Source organism: Vombatus ursinus, unplaced genomic scaffold, assembly GCF_900497805.2.
Source record: "Vombatus ursinus unplaced genomic scaffold, bare-nosed wombat genome assembly UNPS02014807.1, whole genome shotgun sequence".
In the NCBI taxonomy this organism is placed as follows: Eukaryota; Metazoa; Chordata; class Mammalia; order Diprotodontia; family Vombatidae; genus Vombatus; species Vombatus ursinus.
In genome coordinates this window covers 21,175,232-21,196,642 of record NW_020954585.1, presented here as the reverse complement: position 1 = coordinate 21,196,642, position 21,411 = coordinate 21,175,232, and the positions used below count along the sequence as shown (strand labels likewise).

The 21,411-nt window shown below is 34.8% G+C and overlaps 1 protein-coding gene across 9 annotated transcripts in view; it reads right to left on the bottom strand.

Moving 5' to 3' along the window:
- TUT7 (terminal uridylyl transferase 7) overlaps positions 1-21,411 on the bottom strand; it is a 99,317-nt gene that overhangs the window by 25,546 nt on the left and 52,360 nt on the right. For 8 of the 9 annotated variants that reach the window (XM_027874932.1, XM_027874930.1, XM_027874933.1 and 5 more), the window contains 10 exons: positions 21,247-21,336; positions 20,493-20,606; positions 19,305-19,382; positions 18,476-18,653; positions 16,328-16,375; positions 16,153-16,244; positions 14,507-14,622; positions 8,605-8,930; positions 2,824-2,897; positions 1,641-1,704 (listed from right to left, as the gene is read on the bottom strand). In XM_027874932.1, coding sequence (XP_027730733.1) covers positions 1,641-1,704; positions 2,824-2,897; positions 8,605-8,930; positions 14,507-14,622; positions 16,153-16,244; positions 16,328-16,375; positions 18,476-18,653; positions 19,305-19,382; positions 20,493-20,606; positions 21,247-21,336 — 1,180 coding nt within the window. Of the gene's footprint in view, positions 1-391; positions 598-1,640; positions 1,705-2,823; positions 2,898-8,604; positions 8,931-14,506; positions 14,623-16,152; positions 16,245-16,327; positions 16,376-18,475; positions 18,654-19,304; positions 19,383-20,492; positions 20,607-21,246; positions 21,337-21,411 lie in introns of those variants that run through there. The other variant, XM_027874934.1, reaches the window with a different exon arrangement.

Sequence of the window (21,411 nt, the reverse complement as noted above, 5' to 3'; positions counted from 1 at the left end):
CTACTTAAACCCAAATCTGAATAGGAATCATTCCTCTATTACATACATATCCCCATCAAATGGTTATCTAGCCTGAAGACCTCTAACAAAAGGAAACCTAGTACCTCCCAAGACAGTTCCTTCTACTTCTGCATAGCTCTAATAAAGATATTTTTTACTTTATACCTAAATTTATCTCTTTTTAAACTTCTATTCAATGCTCTTACTTCTGCATTCTAGGGTCAAGTAAAAAAAATCCACTGCCTTTTCCAAAGCAAGCCCTTCAGATGGGAGATGTTGGGGCAGCTAGGTGGCGCAGTGGATAAAGCACCAGCCCTGAAGTCAGGAGAACCTGAGTTCAAATCCGGCCTCAGACCAAACACTTGACACTTATTAGCTGTGTGACCCTGGGCAAGTCACTTAACCCCAACTGCCTAAACAAAAAACAAAACAAAACAAACACAAAAACCAAAACAGATGGGAGATGTTTATTAGGTGTACCATAAGTATTCTCTTCTTCAACTTAATATTCCCAGTTCCTTCGACTGATCTTCATCAGGAAAAAACCTGAGACTCTTCCCCATCTTGGTTGCTTTCTTTTGGTCACTTGCCAACTTCCTAAAACATGGTGCACAGAACTGAACACAATACTCCATAATGTCGCCAAATGTGGTCTAACTAGGGCAGGGCACAGAAGTATTATTACTTCTTGACTCTTGGACACCATGCGACTCTTAGTAATGTAGCCTAAGAATGCATTAGGTTTTTTGGCAAATATTTCACACTATTGATTCATTTTGAGCATGCAGTCCACTAAAATGCTCAGATGTTTTCAGATAAATTGACATGTACAAAGCTCAGTACCTTTTCAAGGATCCATTATTCACTTGTAATATAAATACCAAAATCTCACTGCTTCAAGAAAGTTGACAAATTTTAAGAATTTCTTTAAAAATATGCATTTAGATTTAAGAAGATCAAAAGCTAGGCTGTAAATTTTAAATCAGGTATTATAAAAGGCAGAAACCACATGCTCTATTCGTTTGCAAAATTTTTTCTTCCCTTTCATTGTATGAAAGTAGCGGAAGAGATGACATAAACACCTGATTTCTGGCCTGCTGCTAGTCTTTGTAATTTTTCTTAATCTTTGAGAGTCTCATCCACTCTTACTAAAAAAAGAAAGGACAAATTAATTGGAATTGATCCTGTGAGAATTCCTTCATTTCTTTTCAAGAGCAGGCTGAGCATTTAAATTCAACATTAATATTTGAATAAAGGTTCAAATGCCTTTGATTCTCATCAAAGAACTCTCATGGCAGCAGTCCCAGCTCCCAGCTGGCTTCCCCCATGGCCTGCAGGGCCTAACATTTCTGAAGCTCATTCCAAGAGATTTCGTAGAAAGATAATAAGGAACTAAGTGTTAACTTAGAAACCTAAAGAGCAAGCAACTAATTGTTCCTTTAGGTTAGAACATCTGTACTGGCAAGCGTATATAATGGTGTGATGGCAATGACAGCTGTTCTTTCAGAAGCAGAAAAAAAAAGTGGAGAAATAGTAGAATAGGAAAAAATGGGAGAGCAGAAGGTTCACTCAAAGAAAAAAAAAATCATGGTGTATGTCAGTATATGTTAAAATGAAATGAATTACAAAAATCCACATACCTGATTGGGGACTCAAAAATATTTTCGCTTTTTGTTTCTTTTTTTCTTCGTGTAAATGAATTGCCTAAAAAAACAAGCAAGGTGTATTGATCATATGCACAATGAAAGCTCGTTGAAAGAACCAACATTAAAACTATATAAAAAAGTGGTTGAAAAACATGATTTAAGTGTCAAAGTTCTGTAACTTTTACGCAGGTAACGATTAACTTTAAAATCCACCCTCCCCTTCCCACCTGCCATTGTACAATGCCAGAGAAAATAAAGAAATATAAGCTATAATTTTTACTTGGATGGTAAAACATAGGTATGTGAAATAAAAGAATACATTAAAGCAGTGATTTTTAAAGTATGTTCTGTAGAATCCTTTTAGGGGGTCTGCAAGATCAAAGCTATTTTCAAAATTCTACTAAGATGTTACTTCAAGCAAAACAATATACTGCAACACGTTGCGTTACATAGCATTTAGATTAAATGCAGAAACCTATGAGAATCCAGTGTTCTCCTATTAAGTCTGCCATTAAAGAAATCTGTAAAAATCTGTAAAGCAATGCTACCCTTCTCACAAACTATTTTTGTGTTGGAAAATTCAGTTATTTTTTCATAATAATATTATGTTAACATGTTTAATGAATTTATTATTGTTATTTTAAAATGAATTGAAAAATATTTGAAAGATTTATTAGTTTTAATTTCAATATGGCAAATATTAATAGATATAGGCCACATAATCAAATACTCTTTGGGGTCATCAATATTTTTAAGGCATATAACAGGATCTTGTGATCAAAATGTTTGAGAATTGTTGCCTTAAAGCATCATGTCATCTTTTAAAGTCACCCTCTTATTCTTCATCATGGCATGGAAGGGAAGCTTGGTTATTGAGGGCCAGGACAATAGAGAACAAGCACTGCTATGCCCTACACTGTATTGAAAAGTGTTTTTAGCATGAACCCTCTTACCAGAGGAACAGGCTGGCTACTGTTGGGACCAACCTGTCTGGCAGTAATTTTTAGATCAACTCCTCAGTTATAAAGGGGTTACGATCAGCTTTAGGGCAAAAAACACCTACAGGAATGTAACTGTGTGTTCCTGTTTCACTGAAAAGCTCCTGATAAGTAACTATAAAATGAAATGAAGTACTGAGGGATACAGCGGCTTCTTGGGAATTCTGACCTATGCTTACCTGACTGAGTTTGCCGGTTTGTTTCAAGGGACCAGGGGAAGAAGACCCAAACAGACCATCTGATTTAGACACACCTTTAAAATAAAGAGTATTTTATGATTCTACTTTAAATAAAAAGCAGCGTCTCTGTGTTAAAAATTATACATAAAATTTTCTGTCAAAGCAAAATTATCTTTTGCCTTGGGTGCATAAGTGATATTTGTAAAGAGAATATAATTTTTTGAAAAGCTAATTAATTACTTTAAAATTAAAACATTTTATTGATGCATTTTTTGTTACTTCATCACATTAGTTTCTGAATAAATCCTTTCTCCCCCTTTACTCAGTAAGCCATACCTGGTAACAAAGACTTAAAAGAGAAAAAAAAAAAGTGGGTCAGCAAAACCAATCATCAGCCAACCATATCTACCACTATATGCAATATTGCCCATAATCCCTCACTTCTGCAAGAAAGAAAGGGAGGTGTGTTTTTCAACTCTTCTCTGACTTGATCATTATAATTAGTTTTCAGTTTTGTTATTGTTTGATTTAAAACTAATTTTTAATGAATCTCCCATTCTTACTCTCCCCCTTATATTGCTTAAGTGGCAATTTAGTATTAGAGATGATGATTAATTGGCTTAATTTAAAATTGAGCAATTCATATGGACTATGTATGTTTTCCACTAACTTTCACTAAACAAATCAGAAGAACACTGGATAGAGGATTTATGAAAAAAACATGCAGAATAAGAATATGCTGAAAGGTTGTGATCTGAACCGGTGTAGGTAGCATGTACAACAATAAGATAATAATCTTGTTCCTGAAAGTGAATATTCTAATCTGGGCTTCTACATAGTTTGCATGCTCTTAGCTAATAATAAGGATGGGAAAGATTAGAGTAGAAAAGCATCAAATGGATGAAAGATACTCTTTTCCATTTCTAATGTAGTTAAAATAGGAACATGTATTGAAATTGATTATTTCCATGTATACCTAGTTCCAAGAAAATTCAATAAGTAAAACTTAACATACTGTACCAATGAAGTGAGCAATTATTTCTTCTGTATGACATAGAGTACCAGACTTTGGAATGTTTCCCAACTGTGCATTCTACTGATATATTCTTTATTATTTTAAAAAGACTGTTTAAAATGTATATTACCATTGTAAAAGCTGTTTGTCCTAAAAAGTGTTTTATAATTACTAAATGCTTTCTCCCCAAAAAAACCCACCCCTCTTTCCACTTCTGCCTCCTAAAATTTTTAATCTTCTTCCTTATTTATTGGATCCTTTCCTGTTGCCTACAAACATGCTCCAGGCTCCATTATCACTTAAAAATAAAATTAAAAAATGAAAACAAAAAAAACCTCTTACTCTTTACTTGACAGTAATACTCCCTTTCTCAAGCTATTTTCCCATAGCTCTCCTCTCTGACAGCCAAATTCCTAGTAAAAGTTGTATATCCTAGTTTCCTCTTCTTCTTTTCTCACTCACTTAATATGTAATATCACTCATTTAATAATGTAATATGATAACTCTGTAATATCGTTTCCAAAGTTGTCATTGGCCATAATTTACTTATTTGGCCTAATGGCTCAAGTTAAAGCATATACCTGAATTTGAGAATTTCTAGAAAATTTGTACTCATAATCATGAGCTTTACTACTATGATGTGATGCAGCAAGCTAGCAAAACAAAGCATATGCACACAATATAAACAAACAGAGGTTTATACTCTCCTGCAGGAAATTCACCCAGCCTGAGGGCGAGGGACACATTCGGGGGAAGGAATACACACCCAAAGTTGGGGTTCAGGGGCAAGTTTATATACTCTTAAGTAAGAATGGGCTTGGTAGAGGACATGTGATTGGTGCCAGATGTAGGAGGGTGCATTCCTAATCAGACTAAAATGTGGTAGAAAAGTTCTCGGGAGTCCTTTATCAATATCAGACTTAGCTTAGGGAGGGGGAGGTGACAGAGGGAGGGAGAAAATTCAGAACTCAACATTTAAAAAAAAATGAATGTCAAAATTTGTCTTTACATGTAATGGAAAAAAATAAAATATTATTAAGAAAATTTTAAAAAATCAGGCTTAGGTGACGCACCAGTAAAACTGGGAGGTTCTTAACAATGTGGGGCAGCAGAAGGAGAATGATTCAAGGCCCCTGCAGCAGGTCAAGAGTGCACCCAATCGAAAAGCTGCAAGTCTTACCTGCCTGACACAGAATTAACAATGGAAAAGTACTGATACTGTTTTGTCTAAATGCTTCTATGGGCATTATGATCACTTAGCATAAGTTACTTCATACCGGGAGTCCTATTTTCATTAATATAACATCAAACTTTAACTGTAACAACTAACAATAACATCAAATGACATAATATTTACAATTATCACAGTACAATTTTTTTTCAAAACATTTTACACTATATCTCCTTTCTTACATATAAAATTAGAGAGAAGCAGGAAATTGGAAAAAAAATCTTTCAGCAACTGAGTCAAATTTATGAGAATAAAAACCAGTTCTCAGTTGATAAATGATCAAATGAATGGGCAGTTTTCAGAGCAAGAAATCCAAGCTATCAATGGCCATATGTAAAAATGCTCTATATAATTACAGGAATGCAAATTAAAACAACTCTGGGGTCCACAGCAGTTTTGTTACATCAAAAAGGAGGGCAATAGTGATTAGTTCTACTTCATATTTATGTGGCTCATGTAGCCTATAAGTACAGGAGCACTTATTAAGCTTCTACTATATGCTAGGCACTGTGCTAAATGCCTAGAGAAGACTTAAGCCAAAATTTTCATACAAGTAAAAATAACTTATTTTCATTTGTATGAAAATTACATCAAGAAATAGGATATGTGTGTATGTGTACACCCACCCTCCGTTATTTCTTTTTGGGCTTTTCCACAAAGGGCATTTTTCTAATGGCTCTTACAAGTGTACAGAAAGGTACAATGGAGAAAAGGAAAAGAAATACTGCATTATTTTTCTTTCCCTAGCATTCACTTTGATTGTGATTCTTTTCCTTCTGGTCTTACAAAACAGACTAGAATTTATCCCGTGAACAAGATGGTCATGACAGAGCTATGGATATCACAGTTACTTTTATTTTTATTTAGTAGTTACTATAGTATTTTTTATTTATTTTATAGTGGTTATTTTTATAGTAATTGCTTTATGTTAATGCTTAGGAAAATTTTCAGTACCAACAATGTTTTCTGTAGTCCCTAAAAAAGCAGAATTATGACAGCAACAAAGTGCCTTCTACTTCAATCCAGAGTTATTCAGAAATAAAAAGAATACTTTCAAGGGAGATGGCTTAGTTTCCTCCTTCTAAGTTTACCAAATGCCTTGGCACTTTTGGTAAAACTGAAAAGAATGACATTAAATATAGAAACTTGGGCCTTTACTGGAGATGATAAACTCACTTCAAATATGCCAGATGGGAATGAATTTGGGCTACTTAACTATCACCAACAACAGCTGCTGCCTGCCTCTCCTTCCCTTCTCTGCTGTGTGCCCCCCTCCTCCACCTCCTCATCCCCAAGTAGATTCTAGGCAGCTATTTAAACTGCTGAGGATGTGTTCTGAGTAAACCAAGTAAGGCCCCTCTAATACCAACGCTGGTCAACAAAATTACATTTTTAGGTATGAGGGAATGCCTAGGCAACCTGTTATCCATGGCATCAAAATGACATTAAAAATGGACAGCAAAAAGGAGAAAGAATTAATTAGTAAGAGAGTTTTGGATTATAATTGAAAAATTGTAGTGATTTTAATGACTCAAGATTTTCCATGTAACAAAGGCTCATCTTTTTAATACAAAAAATAATCTCATGATTCAGCATAGCTCTGAAACACAGAATGTCATTGATCCTGAAGAATGAATAGCAGTAAGTGAATGAAACACTAACACTTCTGCTCCAAAAAACTAGGAGAGATCCAATAGTCATAATAAGAGAAGATTAATTTGACTTTTTAAACCATGACTATTCTACTTTCTTCACTCAATCAACAAATATTTATTGCCGACTATATACCTTGTGCTGGGATGGAAAGACAAAAACGAAAGACCTCACAAAGAAAGTGGAACGGCAATTGAGTTCTGAAGGAAACTAAGGCCTTTACAAGGCAGAGAAGAGGATGGAGTGCATTCCAGGCATGGATGACAGTCTGTGCTAGGTAGTGGAGCAGGGAGTCCAGTTTGGTTAGATCACAGAATGCATGAAGGGGTGTATTGAACAGTGAGTCTGAAAAGGTAGGCTGGGGCCAAGTTAGAGAACATTTTAAATGCCAAACACAGAAATTTGCATTTTGTGTTAGAAGTACTAGGGAACCACTGGAAGAGCCGCTCACTTGGTCAGACCCATGCTTTAGGAATGTTACTTTGGCAGTTGTGTGGTAGATGAACTAGAGAGGAAAAGAGACTTGAGCAAAGGAGATAAATGAAGAAGCTACAGCCATAGTCAAAGTGGTGGTCATGAGAGTGGAGAGACTGGCATATGATTAACTATAAAGGGTGAAGAAGGATGAGGAGTTGAGTATGATTCCAAGGTTACAACCTGGGTGACTGAAAGAATAGTGGTAGTGTCCTCAATAGAAAAGATAACAAGTTTTGTTTTAGACACGTTGAGTTTAGGATGTTTCTGGGACATTCAGTTCAAATTAGCCAATAGGCAACTGGAAATGCAGGATTAGAGCTCAGAGACAGGTAGGAGAACCAAGAGAACACAGTCATAAAATCCAGGAAGCCAGGGTGGTTAATAGGGAGCACTCCTAACCTTTAGGTTAATATCCCTGTCTCAAGTCTCTCCCCATTAAAGTCAATTCTCTACTCAGCTGTCACTTTTAGGAAGTGATTTTTCTAAAGCACAGGTTTGTCTATGTTATATCTCTAGTCAATGAATTTCAGTAGCTCCCTATTACCTCTATGATCAAACAGAAAATCCTTTATCTTTGGATCCTTACTAACTCTCCAGTCTTCTTACACTTTACTCCCCTCATGTACTCTATGATTTACTGACACTGGCCTCCTTGCTGTTCCTTCCACAAGATATTTAATCTCCTGATTTTGTTGTTTCTACTGGCTGTCTCTCATGTCTACAACTATCTTCTTCCTTATCTCCTTTTGGCTTCCTTGAAGTCTCAGCTAAAATTTCACCTTCTGTAAGAAGCCTTTCACATCACCCCCCCCCCCCCCCTTTTTGTTCAGTTGTTTGAATGTCTCTCCCATTAGAACGTGAGCTCACTAAGGGCAGAGGTTTTTGGTCTTTATTGTATTTTAGCATGCACATGGTGTTTGACACTTAATATATGCTTGCTGAAGGATGAGAATTGAGAAAAAGCCTTTAGACTTGGCAATTAAGAAGTCATTGGAGAGGATGGTTTTAGCTGAGCGATATCATCAGAAGCTATACTGGATTGAAAAATAAGTAAAGAGAGAAAGAGAAGATGGCTCTGTCTAGAAGTTTAGCTTTGAATGAGAGAGCTATAGTTGCTTCAAGACCTGTAAGGATCAAACGAGAGTTTTTTAAAGATGAGGGGGCAGGGGCATGTTTGTAGATAACAAAGAATAAAAGAATGAGAGAGATATGATTGTGGAGGCGTTTCACTAGAGGAGACTGGATGGGATAAGGGGTTAGCCTTTGTAAGGAGAAGGATCAATTCTTATTTCTGGAACAAACATGTTTGTCCAACTAAGCAAATAAATAAAAATACTGAAGAATTCTTAAAATGGACATTTCCAAAATGTATCCTACAAATATTAAGTTGTTGTTATTACCATACCTGTAGCTCCTTTATACTGTGGGCAATCTTTTTTAATATGTCCTTCTCTTCCACAAATAAAACAACGTTTTTCTCTTAAGTCTTTGTCATCTTGTCGCTTCCATTTTTCTAACGATTGCCTGGAAATTTTGTCTCTTCCCACTTCCAGTACTACCCCTTTTCCTTGTTTGATTTTCTGAGGTGTACACTGTAACTTTCCCTCTTTTATCAACATCTCTCTTTCTGTGTTCTTATTTTGAATTTCTTTGTCTTCTTTGTTTCTTTTTTCGTTGTTTTCAGGATATCTTTGGTTTTTAATATCTTCATGATCATGCCGGCGCCTCACTCTATATAAAAATATTACAACAGCATAAATTGTAATATGAAAAATCCTGGCATTAATTTAAAAAATACACAAGTTCTTTAGAGAAATAATGGACTCAGAGAAGCTAGGGAAGATTAACATGAATGAGGTGGTGTGAACAGATCTAGGAGAACATCTTTATAAATAACAATTTATATAATAACTACAACACTGAAAAGAAAAACAACCTTGAAAGACTTTAAGAACCCTGATCAATGTAATGACCAACCATAATTCCAGAGAACTAATAAGGAAGCCTGCTACTTACAAACAGTTTATGTGAATTACCAAAGCTAATATAGGCCAGATACTGTGCTAAATGCTTTACAAATATTATCTTATTTAGGGGCAGCTAGGTTTTGCAGTGGATATATCACCAGCCCTGGAGTCAGGAGGACCTGAGTTCAAATCTGATCTCAGACACAAAACACTTATAAGCTGTGTGACCCTGGGCAAGTCACTTAACCCCAATTGTCTCACCAAAAAGCAAACAACAAAACAAAACAAAACAAAACCCCAACAAATATCTGATTTGATCTTAATGTTCTGTGAGGTAGATGCTATTACTATCCCCATTTTACAGCTGAGGAAACTGAGGCAGCCAGAGATTAAATGACTTGCTCAGGGTCACACAGTCAATGTCTGAGGCTGGTTTTGAACTCAGGATGTCCTGGCTCCAGGTCCATTGCTCTAGCTACCGTATCACCTAGCAGCCCACATATAACATATAAAAAAAGTATAGGACACATGGTCTTCTTAGTAAGCCATTTCTTACAGGTATTTATACAGAAAACATACAATCATATTGGGTTCACAAATGATCAGCTACTGGGGGACATTTTGATGTGTTTCAAGGGAGAAAGACAGATTTCTTTAGTCTGCTCCTCTGTCATTGGCCTCAATATCTCTGTATTTTGGTTAGCCAGAAGAAATAGGGTAAAGAAAGGCAAAATTTATGTCAAAAAGGGGAAAATACAGTTCTCAATCCAAATGGGATGACCAGTAATTAACAAATTCTTCTATTTAGTACCTAACAGGCAAGAATCAACCTAATCAAAATTTAATCAGATACTACTTTTCTCTATCCTTACATAATCTAGGAATTTAGCATAAGTGTGGTCAAATAGCACTTAATTTGTTCTTAAGGGGACTAAGAGGTACTATAGTCAGGGAATTAATTTAGCTAACATGAACTTACATTCCAGTTATTTGAAACCTTTCATGGACCAGGTTACTTTTTAAAACCATTTTTAGGGAAATTTTTTGAAAACACATTACACAATTTCCTGTCTTTTTAAATAGAGTTGGGAGAGGGGGGAAGAGGAGTGAGAATCCATAATTTGATCAGGGTAGGTTACTCCTGGAGAGGGAAACCCATATACTAATGCAATTGTCCTGTAATTTACAGTCTAAAAGAAATGCCTGGGACACATCAACAATGTCAGTATGTATGAAAATGAACACTTAAACCCAAGACAGATTATGAGTTTGGTATTCAATCTACTATACCAACATACATGTATATATTGACTTTCAAACAGAATATAGTGAACAGAAGATAACTTTCTCTTGATATCTCAGGAATGACTCCTGATTTATAGCAACTGACAGATAGGTATATATTCAATTTAGGTATGTAAGTTTCTTCACCCTTACACCAAAAAAACCTTTCTAGCTTCTGATTTTGTATGCCTGACTTTTGTTTTTTTATACATCTTTTATAGGAAGACATGAACACTTCTTTTAACTTGCTTATTTGTATCTATTGTGGTCCGAGAAACCAGCTAACTATGATTTTTATGACTGTAATTACAAGATGTGATGAGAACCTGGGGATTACTCTTTAGGTAAAATACATGAGCCTTACTTAATGCACATACTGTGTGACATCTCTTTTGGCTGCTCATAAGGGTTTTTCTCCCCACTTGTTTTCTGGTTCTTGGTTATGTTTAAGATAGCTAATATTGCTTACCAAATGACTTCAAAATGCTACTAACATCATTTGGGCTATGCAATGATTAGAAAATGCAAAGAATAAGCTATTTTCCTTGGTTTGAACACAGAAATACAGGTTGCCAACTATATAGTGCTGTAAACTAATACAGACCAAAATCTTCCACTTAACTTTGAGGCCACTGTGTTATTTGGGTTCAATATGGCTCAGAAACCAAAGAATCATGATCTAAAGCTGGAAGGAAGTGATCTAATCTAACCTCCTCATTTTAAAGATGAGGAAACTGAGGCTTATGGAAGATACAGGACTTCAGCAAAGACATGCGATAGGAAGCATCAGAGATGAACATTGGTTCTCTGGTTCCAGAGGCATTCAGTGCTTTTTCCATTGTATGTTAGCAGCCAGTATAGTCAATTTTACACACAAGGCGAGGAAACTGGAAACCAAACAGTAAAGCATTTAACTGAAAACACAAGCTGATGGCCTCTTCTGGTATCCTTGCTACTAGGGTAAACTCTTTATCCCCCTTAAAATATAAAGAGTTTTTAAAAAAGCACAGGGTAAATTTACATAGAAAAAGCTGTCTGCAAAACTACAACTTAAACCAAATACAATTTAACTGTTCCTGAAAGAAAACTTCCTGTCTCTTACAGCTCAAAGTTACCTCAAACAGTTAGAAAGATTAGTTCTGTGTCTGGCTACAAATACTCCTTGATTCACTAAACCCAAGGTGGTGCCATTGGAATTCAAAACTCATAGAACCCAGTGAGATTGTGTAAGGAACCTCTTCTTTGTGAGACACCCTTTCTTAAATCATTGACATTCTTTGCCAGACCTGAACAATCTGAATTGTAAAGTACCTTTAGCCACAGATGGGAAGAGGCCATTATGTTAGCAGAAAATCAAAACTATTCTTTGCCCTATGTAATCAGTTAGAACTATTTGAGTAAAGGTTGAATAAATGAACTATTTATCTTAGAATAGAACACTCCAAATTCCAGGTGCTTGCTCCAAATATGTTGACCATAAATGCAGAGTTTGCACGAAGCAAAAAACTTTGGCTTTAGTTAATATAAAAAGTATGAATTATTTTTTTTTGTTTGTTTTTGGCTAGGCAGTGGGGCTAAGTGACTTGCCCAGGGTCACACAGCTAGTAAATGTTATATGTCTGAGGCCGAATTTGAACTCAGGTCCTCCTGAATCCAGGGCTGGTGCTCTATCCACTGCGCCACCTAGCTGCCCCAAAAGTATGAATTATTTAACTTTTGATAATCCAGGTTAACAACAGAAAAGCTTTGACATTTTAGCATAGATAACTGACCAAATGAGCTAAAAAAAAGTCCATGAAAACCTATTTTCATAACAATACTAAGACATTAATTATACCCACACAAACAAAAGCTGCTTGTGGTCCTCAATAATTTTTAAGAGTGTAAAACATCTTGAGACCAAAAAGTTTGAGAAATGCAGCTATGTTTAACCTTTAAAATGGATATTCCTATAAATGATCAAATAATTCCACACCCCCTTTGTAATAGGGTATGACAAAGGCAGCAGGGCTTCTTGGAAAAAGCTCTGTACCTGGGAGTCAGTAGGTGAGAGTTCAAATCCCACCTTCAACATTTACTAGTTGGTGACCATGGATAAGTTACTGAACCACTTTTACTCTGTTTCCTCTGCTGTAGAACTGAAACAAGAACACTGGCAATAGTTACCTCATACTGTTAGAATAGGATTAAAAAGGAGGATGTACTTAAAAGGTTTTTTTTTGCAAATCTCAAATTTCTAAATAAATGTCAGTTAATATTAATACATACCATGCAGATTACAAATAAGAAACATACAAAACAAACTCTTGCTCTTCCTATGTAAAGAATGTAACATAATAGAAAAAGTGATTACAAGTTAAGTAATGAAGATCTGAATGGGGGTAAATTTGAGTTCTTTTTTTTTTCCTTTTTCTCTTTCTATCTCTTGATAATACTTAATAGAGCTATGACTTATGATGGGGAAAGCTGCAGGCAAGGGGGTAAAAATAGGTGGCCTGGACTTCTTTCACCTGAAAAATGAGAAAGGACTGAATATTTTCAAGGACTTATAATTTATCTGTTGTTTTAACTAAGAATATAACTTTTAAGTATATCTTACTTTCCCCTAAATGTTAACATAATTTATACTACTAGGGCTCTTCCTAGTTCTCTTTTTTTTGGGGGGGGGGAATACCTATCAAAATATTTTTTTCCATTAACAAGCATTTATTTCCATCCCCTCTCCCCTCATCTCTACATCTTGTAAAAATATGAATAATCAAAACAAATTCCTAAACTGGCCATTTCTAAAAATATAATCCTCTTTTTATATCTTGAATCATTCCCTGTCAGGTGGTGGGAAGCATACTTCACCACTGGTCCTCTGAAACTGTGAATGGTAACTACACTGATTAGAGTTCCTAAGTTTTTCAAGATTGTTTTTCTTTACAATATTGTACTTTACTGTATAAATTGTTCTTCTGGTTCTGCTTATTTCATTCCGCATCAGTTCACAGAAGACTTTCCAGGTTTATCTGAAATTATCCCTTTAACAATTTCTTACAGGGAAATAGTATTCTATTATATTCATATACCACCAATTTGTTCACCCATACTCCAATTGGTGGGCATCTTCATAGCTTATAGTTCTTTGATGCTTCAAAAAGTATGTGTATATACACACATACATATGTACGTAGGTGTGTCAATACATACATGTCACTACAAAAAGAGCTTTTATGTATACATGTATATATATGCACATACACACATATACATATCAATACTAAGACATGCAAAGTTTTGTTCTCAAGGACCTTTTTAACTAATTTGGTCAATTATCTGAGCTAATGTATGTGTGTAAGCTCTTTTTGTTGTGGCTAGCTATATATGTATATCTTTATTTGAACATATGGGTCCTTTTCATCTTTCTTTGATCTCTTTGTAGTATAGACCTAGTAATGGTATCACTGGGTCAAAGAGTATGAACAGTTCAGTGACTTTTTGGGAATAGTTCCATATGGAACTGCTGTGGATCAATTCATAGCACAGCACACCAATAATGCATTAATATGCCCATTTCCCAGAAGCCCCTCTAAAAACTGTCATTTTACCTTTTTTGGTCATCTTCACTAATCTGATAAGTGGGAGGTAGAACCCTGGAATTGTCTCAATTTGCATTTCTCTAATTATTAGTTACTTGGAGCATTTTTTCATATGGCTATTGATGGGAAGATAGGTGGTGCAGTGCACAGGTTGCTGAGCCTGGAGTGAGGAAGACCGTAGTTCAAATCTGGCCTTAGACACTTATTAGCTGCATAACTTTGAGCAAGTCACTTAACCGTGTTTACCTCAGTTTTCTCATCTGTAAAATGAGTTGGAGATGGAAACGACAAACTACTCCAGTGTCTTTGCCAAACCTCAAATGGAGTCATAAAGAGTTGGAAATAACTGAACAATAACAATTGACAGCCTGAATTTCTCGTCTTGGACATCTTAAGCTCATTTTTATAAAACCGGATAAAAGGAAAACAAAATACAAATAACAAAAACACTCCTTTTAAAGTAGTAACTTACTTTCTCCGCATGGGACAGTCTTTCATAAAGTGTCCAATTTTACCACAAATTCTGCAACATCTGTCATTTGGTGCCAATTCTCCTTCTGTTAATACTTCTGGATCAAAAAAATATTCCTAGAAGAATATAACTTAGTGAGATTCTGCATTAGGATCAATTTGGAAACTCAAGGGTCTTGAGTATTAGCCAGCAGCAGTGATTTCTATTTTCAGTAGCAATAAGCGTTCATTAAATACCTACTTTGTTGTAGGTGCTGTGCTAAGCACTAGGGATGAAAATACAAAGAAAACAATCTTAACTCTCCCTTACAGTATATTGAGGAAGACACACATGTACATGAATGTGATAAATATAAATATAAACTAAACATAAAGTATTTAAATATAAGACAGTTTGGGGTGGGGAGGAAGAGAAGTGAATAAGCATTTATATAGCACCTACTATGTGCCAGGCATTGTGTGAATTTCTTTACAGATATATCATCTCATTTGATCCTTACAACAACCCTGGGAGGACGTGCTGTTACTCCCATTTTATAGTTGAGGGAACTGAGGCAAACAAAGAAGTGACTTGTCTGGAGTCACATAGCTATACATACATACCTATACACATATATACATAAAAATACTAAGACATTATGAAAAGTTTTGTTCTCATGGACCTCTTTAGGCAATTTGGTCAATTATCTGTGCTGGCGTGTGTGTGTGTGTGTGTGTGTGTGTGTGCGCGCGCGTGTGTGTGTGTGCGTGTCTGACTGTCTGGATTTGAAATGATTACCTACTAAAAGAAACCCCAGAAAAGTCCCAGGAACATCAAAGTCAAAATCCAGAGCTTCCACGTCAAAGAAAAATATTGCAAACATCTAAAAAATAGTAAGTAGTAATGGGAGAGATTCATAGTTTTATGTACAATTCTCTTTCTGCTCACACTGTATATGGAGATGCAGCGTTAAGATCATAATAAAAAATAAAACAAATTTTTTAAGAATGCATAAGGAGAACATTTTTATTTCCTTTAACCACAAGTGTTATTATTTAGTAGAATATAATATTAATGTGCAGCACCCTTCTAAAGGTCATAGTTCTAAATCTCAATTAGCTGGTTGCTCACAGTTCAGATGAAAGACAAACAGATCATTTGCTTTGAACAAGTGACATTGCAACAATCATAAGGCTTAATTCTATCATGACTATGTGGGAAATGAAACCTTACTGGTCCATTCACGTGCCTAAATAAATCTCTCCTCATCTTCAGGCATCATTTCCCCTGTCACTACATATTGGATCTGGCTAAGCTGAATATGAAAGGAAGAGCTGGAGGTATAGCACTGTGCCCAATCACCAATCTGGAAAAGGTGATACACAGTTAATGACCAACAGACTCAGATGATGGTGACCATTTATTCACACCCTAAAATTCTGACTCCTGGGAACAAGCAATAATTACAGTTTACCCTTCCATTAATCATAAAAAAATGGCACAAAAATAAAATTTCTTTGGGAATAAATTACTACTCTAAGCTTTAATTTGAATATAAAAATTAGGCTTTCAGAATATTCAACTATTACAACCAACATGAATTTAAATATGTTTTTTAGAAGCTTCGACTAATAGTTATTTTCATTATTTCTAAAACTGACACTTACCATTTTTGAAGGATATTCTTTAGGGAATCCTTTTACTGGGATACCAAACACTCTTCTACCATTGATAAAAGCCTTCATTATAAAATTTGTCACTAAGAAGACGAAATAAGAAAAAAAGGTTAGACATATTAAAAGAAGAACAGAATTTAATATATTTCCAAACAAAATAACTTACTTTTTCTTGATAATCCAGCACCAAGATTATGATTCAAATCAAAGGGATCTAAGTGAAGAAAATTTTGGATAAAAGTCACTTCAAATAGTATAATTATTCATCACATAATTAAAAGGGACATATTGTAAAGATTAAGACTGTTTTACTTTATTAAAAAAACTGTTTTCATTATCAGAGTTTATAATCTAAAAGAAAAAAATAGCTAAACAAATACAGACAGAGAGGGGAAGAAGCAGTAGACGAAATGTATCTACTCAATTCACAAGAAAAGTATAAAGTATTTCCCTCCCTCTTCCTCATTTCATTTGCTACTTAGAGTTAGAGAATATGCATAGGATCAATTCGCTTTCACCTTACTAACAAATAAAATTATTCCCCCTCAGAAAAAAAACTCTCCTATAAAAATGTCTCTCTGCTATACAAATGATTTTAGTTTTGAAGTTCCTATTTTCCATTTCAGATCTGTTAGAAGATTATTGAGAGAAATATGAGAACTAAAATCTGTTGTTTTATGTTATGAAAAACTAGAACATTATTAAAAATATTTATAACCTTTGTGGACTGAATTCTACATTAAAATGTAACAGAAATGTGGACTATTATTATTTTAATTTTGGTACTTAATTTTGAGAATACTGTACTATTACTATTAAAGAGAATCAATGATGGAACGATGTTGTAAAAACCATATGGCTCATGTGTCATCAATTCTTTTACCTTTTTCTTAAGCATGCTATATCAAACAAGTCAAGGTTTCTGAGCAGAAAAATCTGCTCACATTACAAAATCCATGCAAAAAATTACATGTTACAAAATCCATGTACTACACATAAATTTGGGATTGAAGAACTCTTACAAATTCTATTTACTCTGATTTTAGACAAAATACTACCAAACTTGTTTAATTAACCTTTGTTTGATGATTCATGGTTATTACTGTAAATGTCAATTATTATCAAAGATGGTAAATGAATAATATTCTCAATGTTTTATTTTTAGCATGTCGATTATCTCCCTTAAAGATTTGTTTTTAATTTCACAAAAACCTGTTAGTTATCTGCTCTAAGAAATGGTCACTCATTTCAGTAAAAACAGGAAGCAACATACATTTTCCTGTTCCTTTTTGTTGCTAGTATAAAACCAACATATTATATAATCTTACTTAATGTTACAGATTCCAACTATGATCATGCCCTGGTTGTCTCAGCAAACCGCATTGTAAAATCAGTCACTATTACTGTTTATACTTCATGTTTAGAGGAATAAACAGCTTTCCAATACAGCCTTAAGCATTATACATAACACATAAACAATAAAACTGAGGTACTCAAAATAAGTCCCAACATAAAAATGTTGAAAGTGAAAAAACATGTAGCACCAAGCCCTCTTGCTATCTGATTACTGTATTACCTATTGCGCACACTACAGAAGACTCTGGCAATCTGGCTAAAGTTTTGGTCAGACAAAAATGGTTTTTCATGCATCTAACTATAATTCAGGTCATTTTCTTGCATTTTTCTACATGTTCCCCATCTTTCCTCACATCTTTGCCTAGTAAAACTTGTACAGATCATTATTGTACACTTAAATGAGTTAAGAGTAACATATAAAGCTAAGGACTTAAATGTTCCATTTTTAACAATGTTTGCTACTGATCTGTTTCCATAGAATTAATGGAATGTTAGAAGAGGAACAGGCCTTAAAGAGAATCTAATCCAATTCTTCAATTTTAGAAATGTGATACCAGATACAGAATAACAATGAACCTCCAAATTCTCTAAGTTTGAGGTATGCCATTTTTGAAAGTGAATTTGACACATGCAGCCCTTAAGTTTTCACTGAATACATTAAAATAGATAACTTATTTAGGTAAAATGTGTTAACGATCATCATTAAACTGATTTTTAACAATAACGTCTGTAATTTGTATTTTTTTTTTTTTTTTGGTGAGGCAATCGGGGTTAAGTGACTTGCCCAAGGTCACACAGCTAGTATGTGTCAAGTGTTTGGTCTGAGGCCGGATTTGAACTCAGGTCCTCCTGACTTCAGGGCTGGTGCTCTATCCACTGCGCCACCTAGCTACCCCCATAATTTGTATTCTACATGTAGTTTTCTGCAGTCAATTCTACACAGAGTTTTAATGTGTACCTTCAATAACAATGTATTTTGAGGTCCACTGCTTCTTGAAAGTTGTAAGCAGACTTTTTCTCCTGATACAAATAACATGTTCTTTAAAATCAAATTCTTCTGTATAGAATCGAAGAAGTCCCAACCACAGCTCCCCAACAGACTCTGTATTTTTTCCATGTTCTGGCCAAAAGGCTGGCTAGAAGTCACCAAGAGAAATACGTCATGTTCTTTTAAGGTATTAAATACAAATAACTCATAACTTTATTCATATCTACTTAGTACAAATCAGAAGACTGAAAGGCTCTTTTTAAATAATTTAATTAATTAAAGCTTTTCTTTCATGTTTTAGAAGATAGTCTTCAATAATTTATTAATTTTTATACTATCCCTTTGAGGTATTAAAGAAAATTCTCACTTTTAAAGACTACATCCCTGAACACACAGCTCACCAGTGAAAGAACCAGAAACACATTTCAAGAAATTTCATTTTTAGTCTATAAAACAGATCTCTGTGTTTCAAAGTAGGTCTCCTTAAACTCTGGTAAAAAATTATGAGACAACATGTTTAACGAATCTTCAATCCATATAGAATGGCTTGGCTATAAATAGTTAGCATTAAAAAAGCTCTCTCTCTCATTCATCTTTAGTGTTCACTGAACCAGAATGAAAGAATTTTTTTTCCACTCCAACTTAAACAATACATTCTGGTAACTTAATTGTACAGTTAAGCTATGCTACCCTGTTTTAGGTCATTTACCAAAATGATTAATTTATATTTTAAAACATTTACATTGATTTTATTATACTTGCAAAATACAAAAAAAAGAATTACCCTGAAAATACCTACCAATTCACCTATTCGATCAAAAAAATAAGTGTTCCAACCATCGACAATTATTTCAGGTCTTTTCTCCTCTTCGTATATCTAAAATTGATTTTTGAAATATTCATTCAATTCAATTGAAACATTTATTAAGGACCCAAGGCATAATGCTAGGAGCTTGTAATGTAATTTGGGGAAGGGGAGACTATCACATGCACATAAATATAATACAAATTAAAATATGATATATTCATAGGAGAAGTCAAATGGAATATCATGAAAGATTTGAAGAATGTGAAATCCCTTTTGGTTAGGGGTAGGGAGAGGGAGATGTATGGTTAGGAAAGGTTCTATGGAGGAAATGCAGCCTGAACTGGACCTTAAAGGAAGGGAAAGAGAAACAGAGAGATAGAGAGATAGAGAAAGAAAGAAAGGAAGAGAGAGAGAGAGTGTGTGTGTGTGTCTGTGTGAGTTCGTTCCACTACCATCATGGAGGAACACCACACACACGTACAGTAACAGAGAAGGAGGGATGTGATCACAGAATAGCTAGTACTCCAATGAGACTGAAACTTAAGAATGTGTGGGAGGGTTCTTAGAGAGGATCCCTCTATCCTCCCATATTACAGAGGGGGGAAGTAAAGCGCAGAAGTCAGTAACCACTGATCACTTTGAGGTTTTCACAGTATCACGAATGTATGATCTCATTTGACTCTCACAACTGTCATGAGAGGATGGCACTATCATCCTTATTTTGCAGAGGAGGAAACTAAGATTCACAGAATTTCAGTGACTTGCTTATGGTCATAGATCTGCTAAAAGCACGAGGCAAGATTTGAACCGAGGTTTCTCCTGACTCTAATCCATGGCTTTTCACTCCTTTTCCAATGGCAGAATGAAGGCAGATTGTGGAAGGCTTTATATCCTTTATCTTTTATGCAATGGGGAGGCACTGAAAGTCTTGAACAAGGGGAAGAGACACCATTAGATATGTACATTTAGAAGATGACCTGGGCAATGGTATTAAGGACAGATAACTGTCGTTGTTTGTCCTTTGCTCTCAAAGAGGAAAAACCTCCATGAATTAAGTTCAAAATTTGAACAATGTCTTTCAGGAAAATTATATTAAAAGGCTCACTGCAGAACCATGGGATTTAAGAGTAAAAAGGGGATGCTGTGATTATACTGTTCATCAGTCCTTCCTTCCCTCACCTCTTGAAGAACAGGAATAACTGGTGGATTCCTTTGTTGCAGGAAGTAGAGCACCATAAGAGTATATGCATATGATGACAAGCTTCCTCTCGATGCATCGCCAATATCACATATCTACAGGGAATGGAAGAAGGAAAAATGGAATCAACAGCCTTCTTTTTTATTGAATTGACATGTATTTTATTTGCATGAGAAGTCTGAGTATAATAGCTTTTATTTGGGGAACAAAATGAAAATAATAAATCATTACCAAAGTACTAGAATATAGAAAAGCAGAACAAAAACACATCTAACACAAAAACACATATTTAAATGACATGAAAATTCTAAAAAATCATAGTAGTTTGGATAGATGATGGACTTTAGATATCACCAAATATCATATTTCTGCATAGCAATTTATAGTTTACAAAATTTTTTCACATATAGTATTATCTTATGTGAGTTTTGCAAAGCTATGAGAGGTAAAAGAGGTAAGGAGAGCATTATATTACCTTTATTTTACAAATGAGGGAATAAGCAAGTGATTTGCCCAAAGTTTTATAGCTAGCAAGTAAGTACTCAAGACCAGTTTGGTTTTTCCCATGCAACCACCCTATACTAAGTTGTAGCTATTTAAAGGAAAGAGATAACACTGATTCCATCTTCTACTAAAATTTTTAAACAATTTATAATGGTCACAAAAGTCATTTAAAAGAATAAGACAATTTTATTTCCTAATAAATCATATTGGGCATTCTTTTATATTACTCACCTTTGTAAATACCTTCATAGTATAGCACAAATATTTCACTCTGGGATCAATAGTGGAATAAGCAGCTAAAAGCTTGGTATTATGAAGGGCCTGTGAAAAAGATCAGAAATTACACTGTAGGGCAATCATACATTTGAAGAAAAAGAGCTTCCAACATAGGAGGCA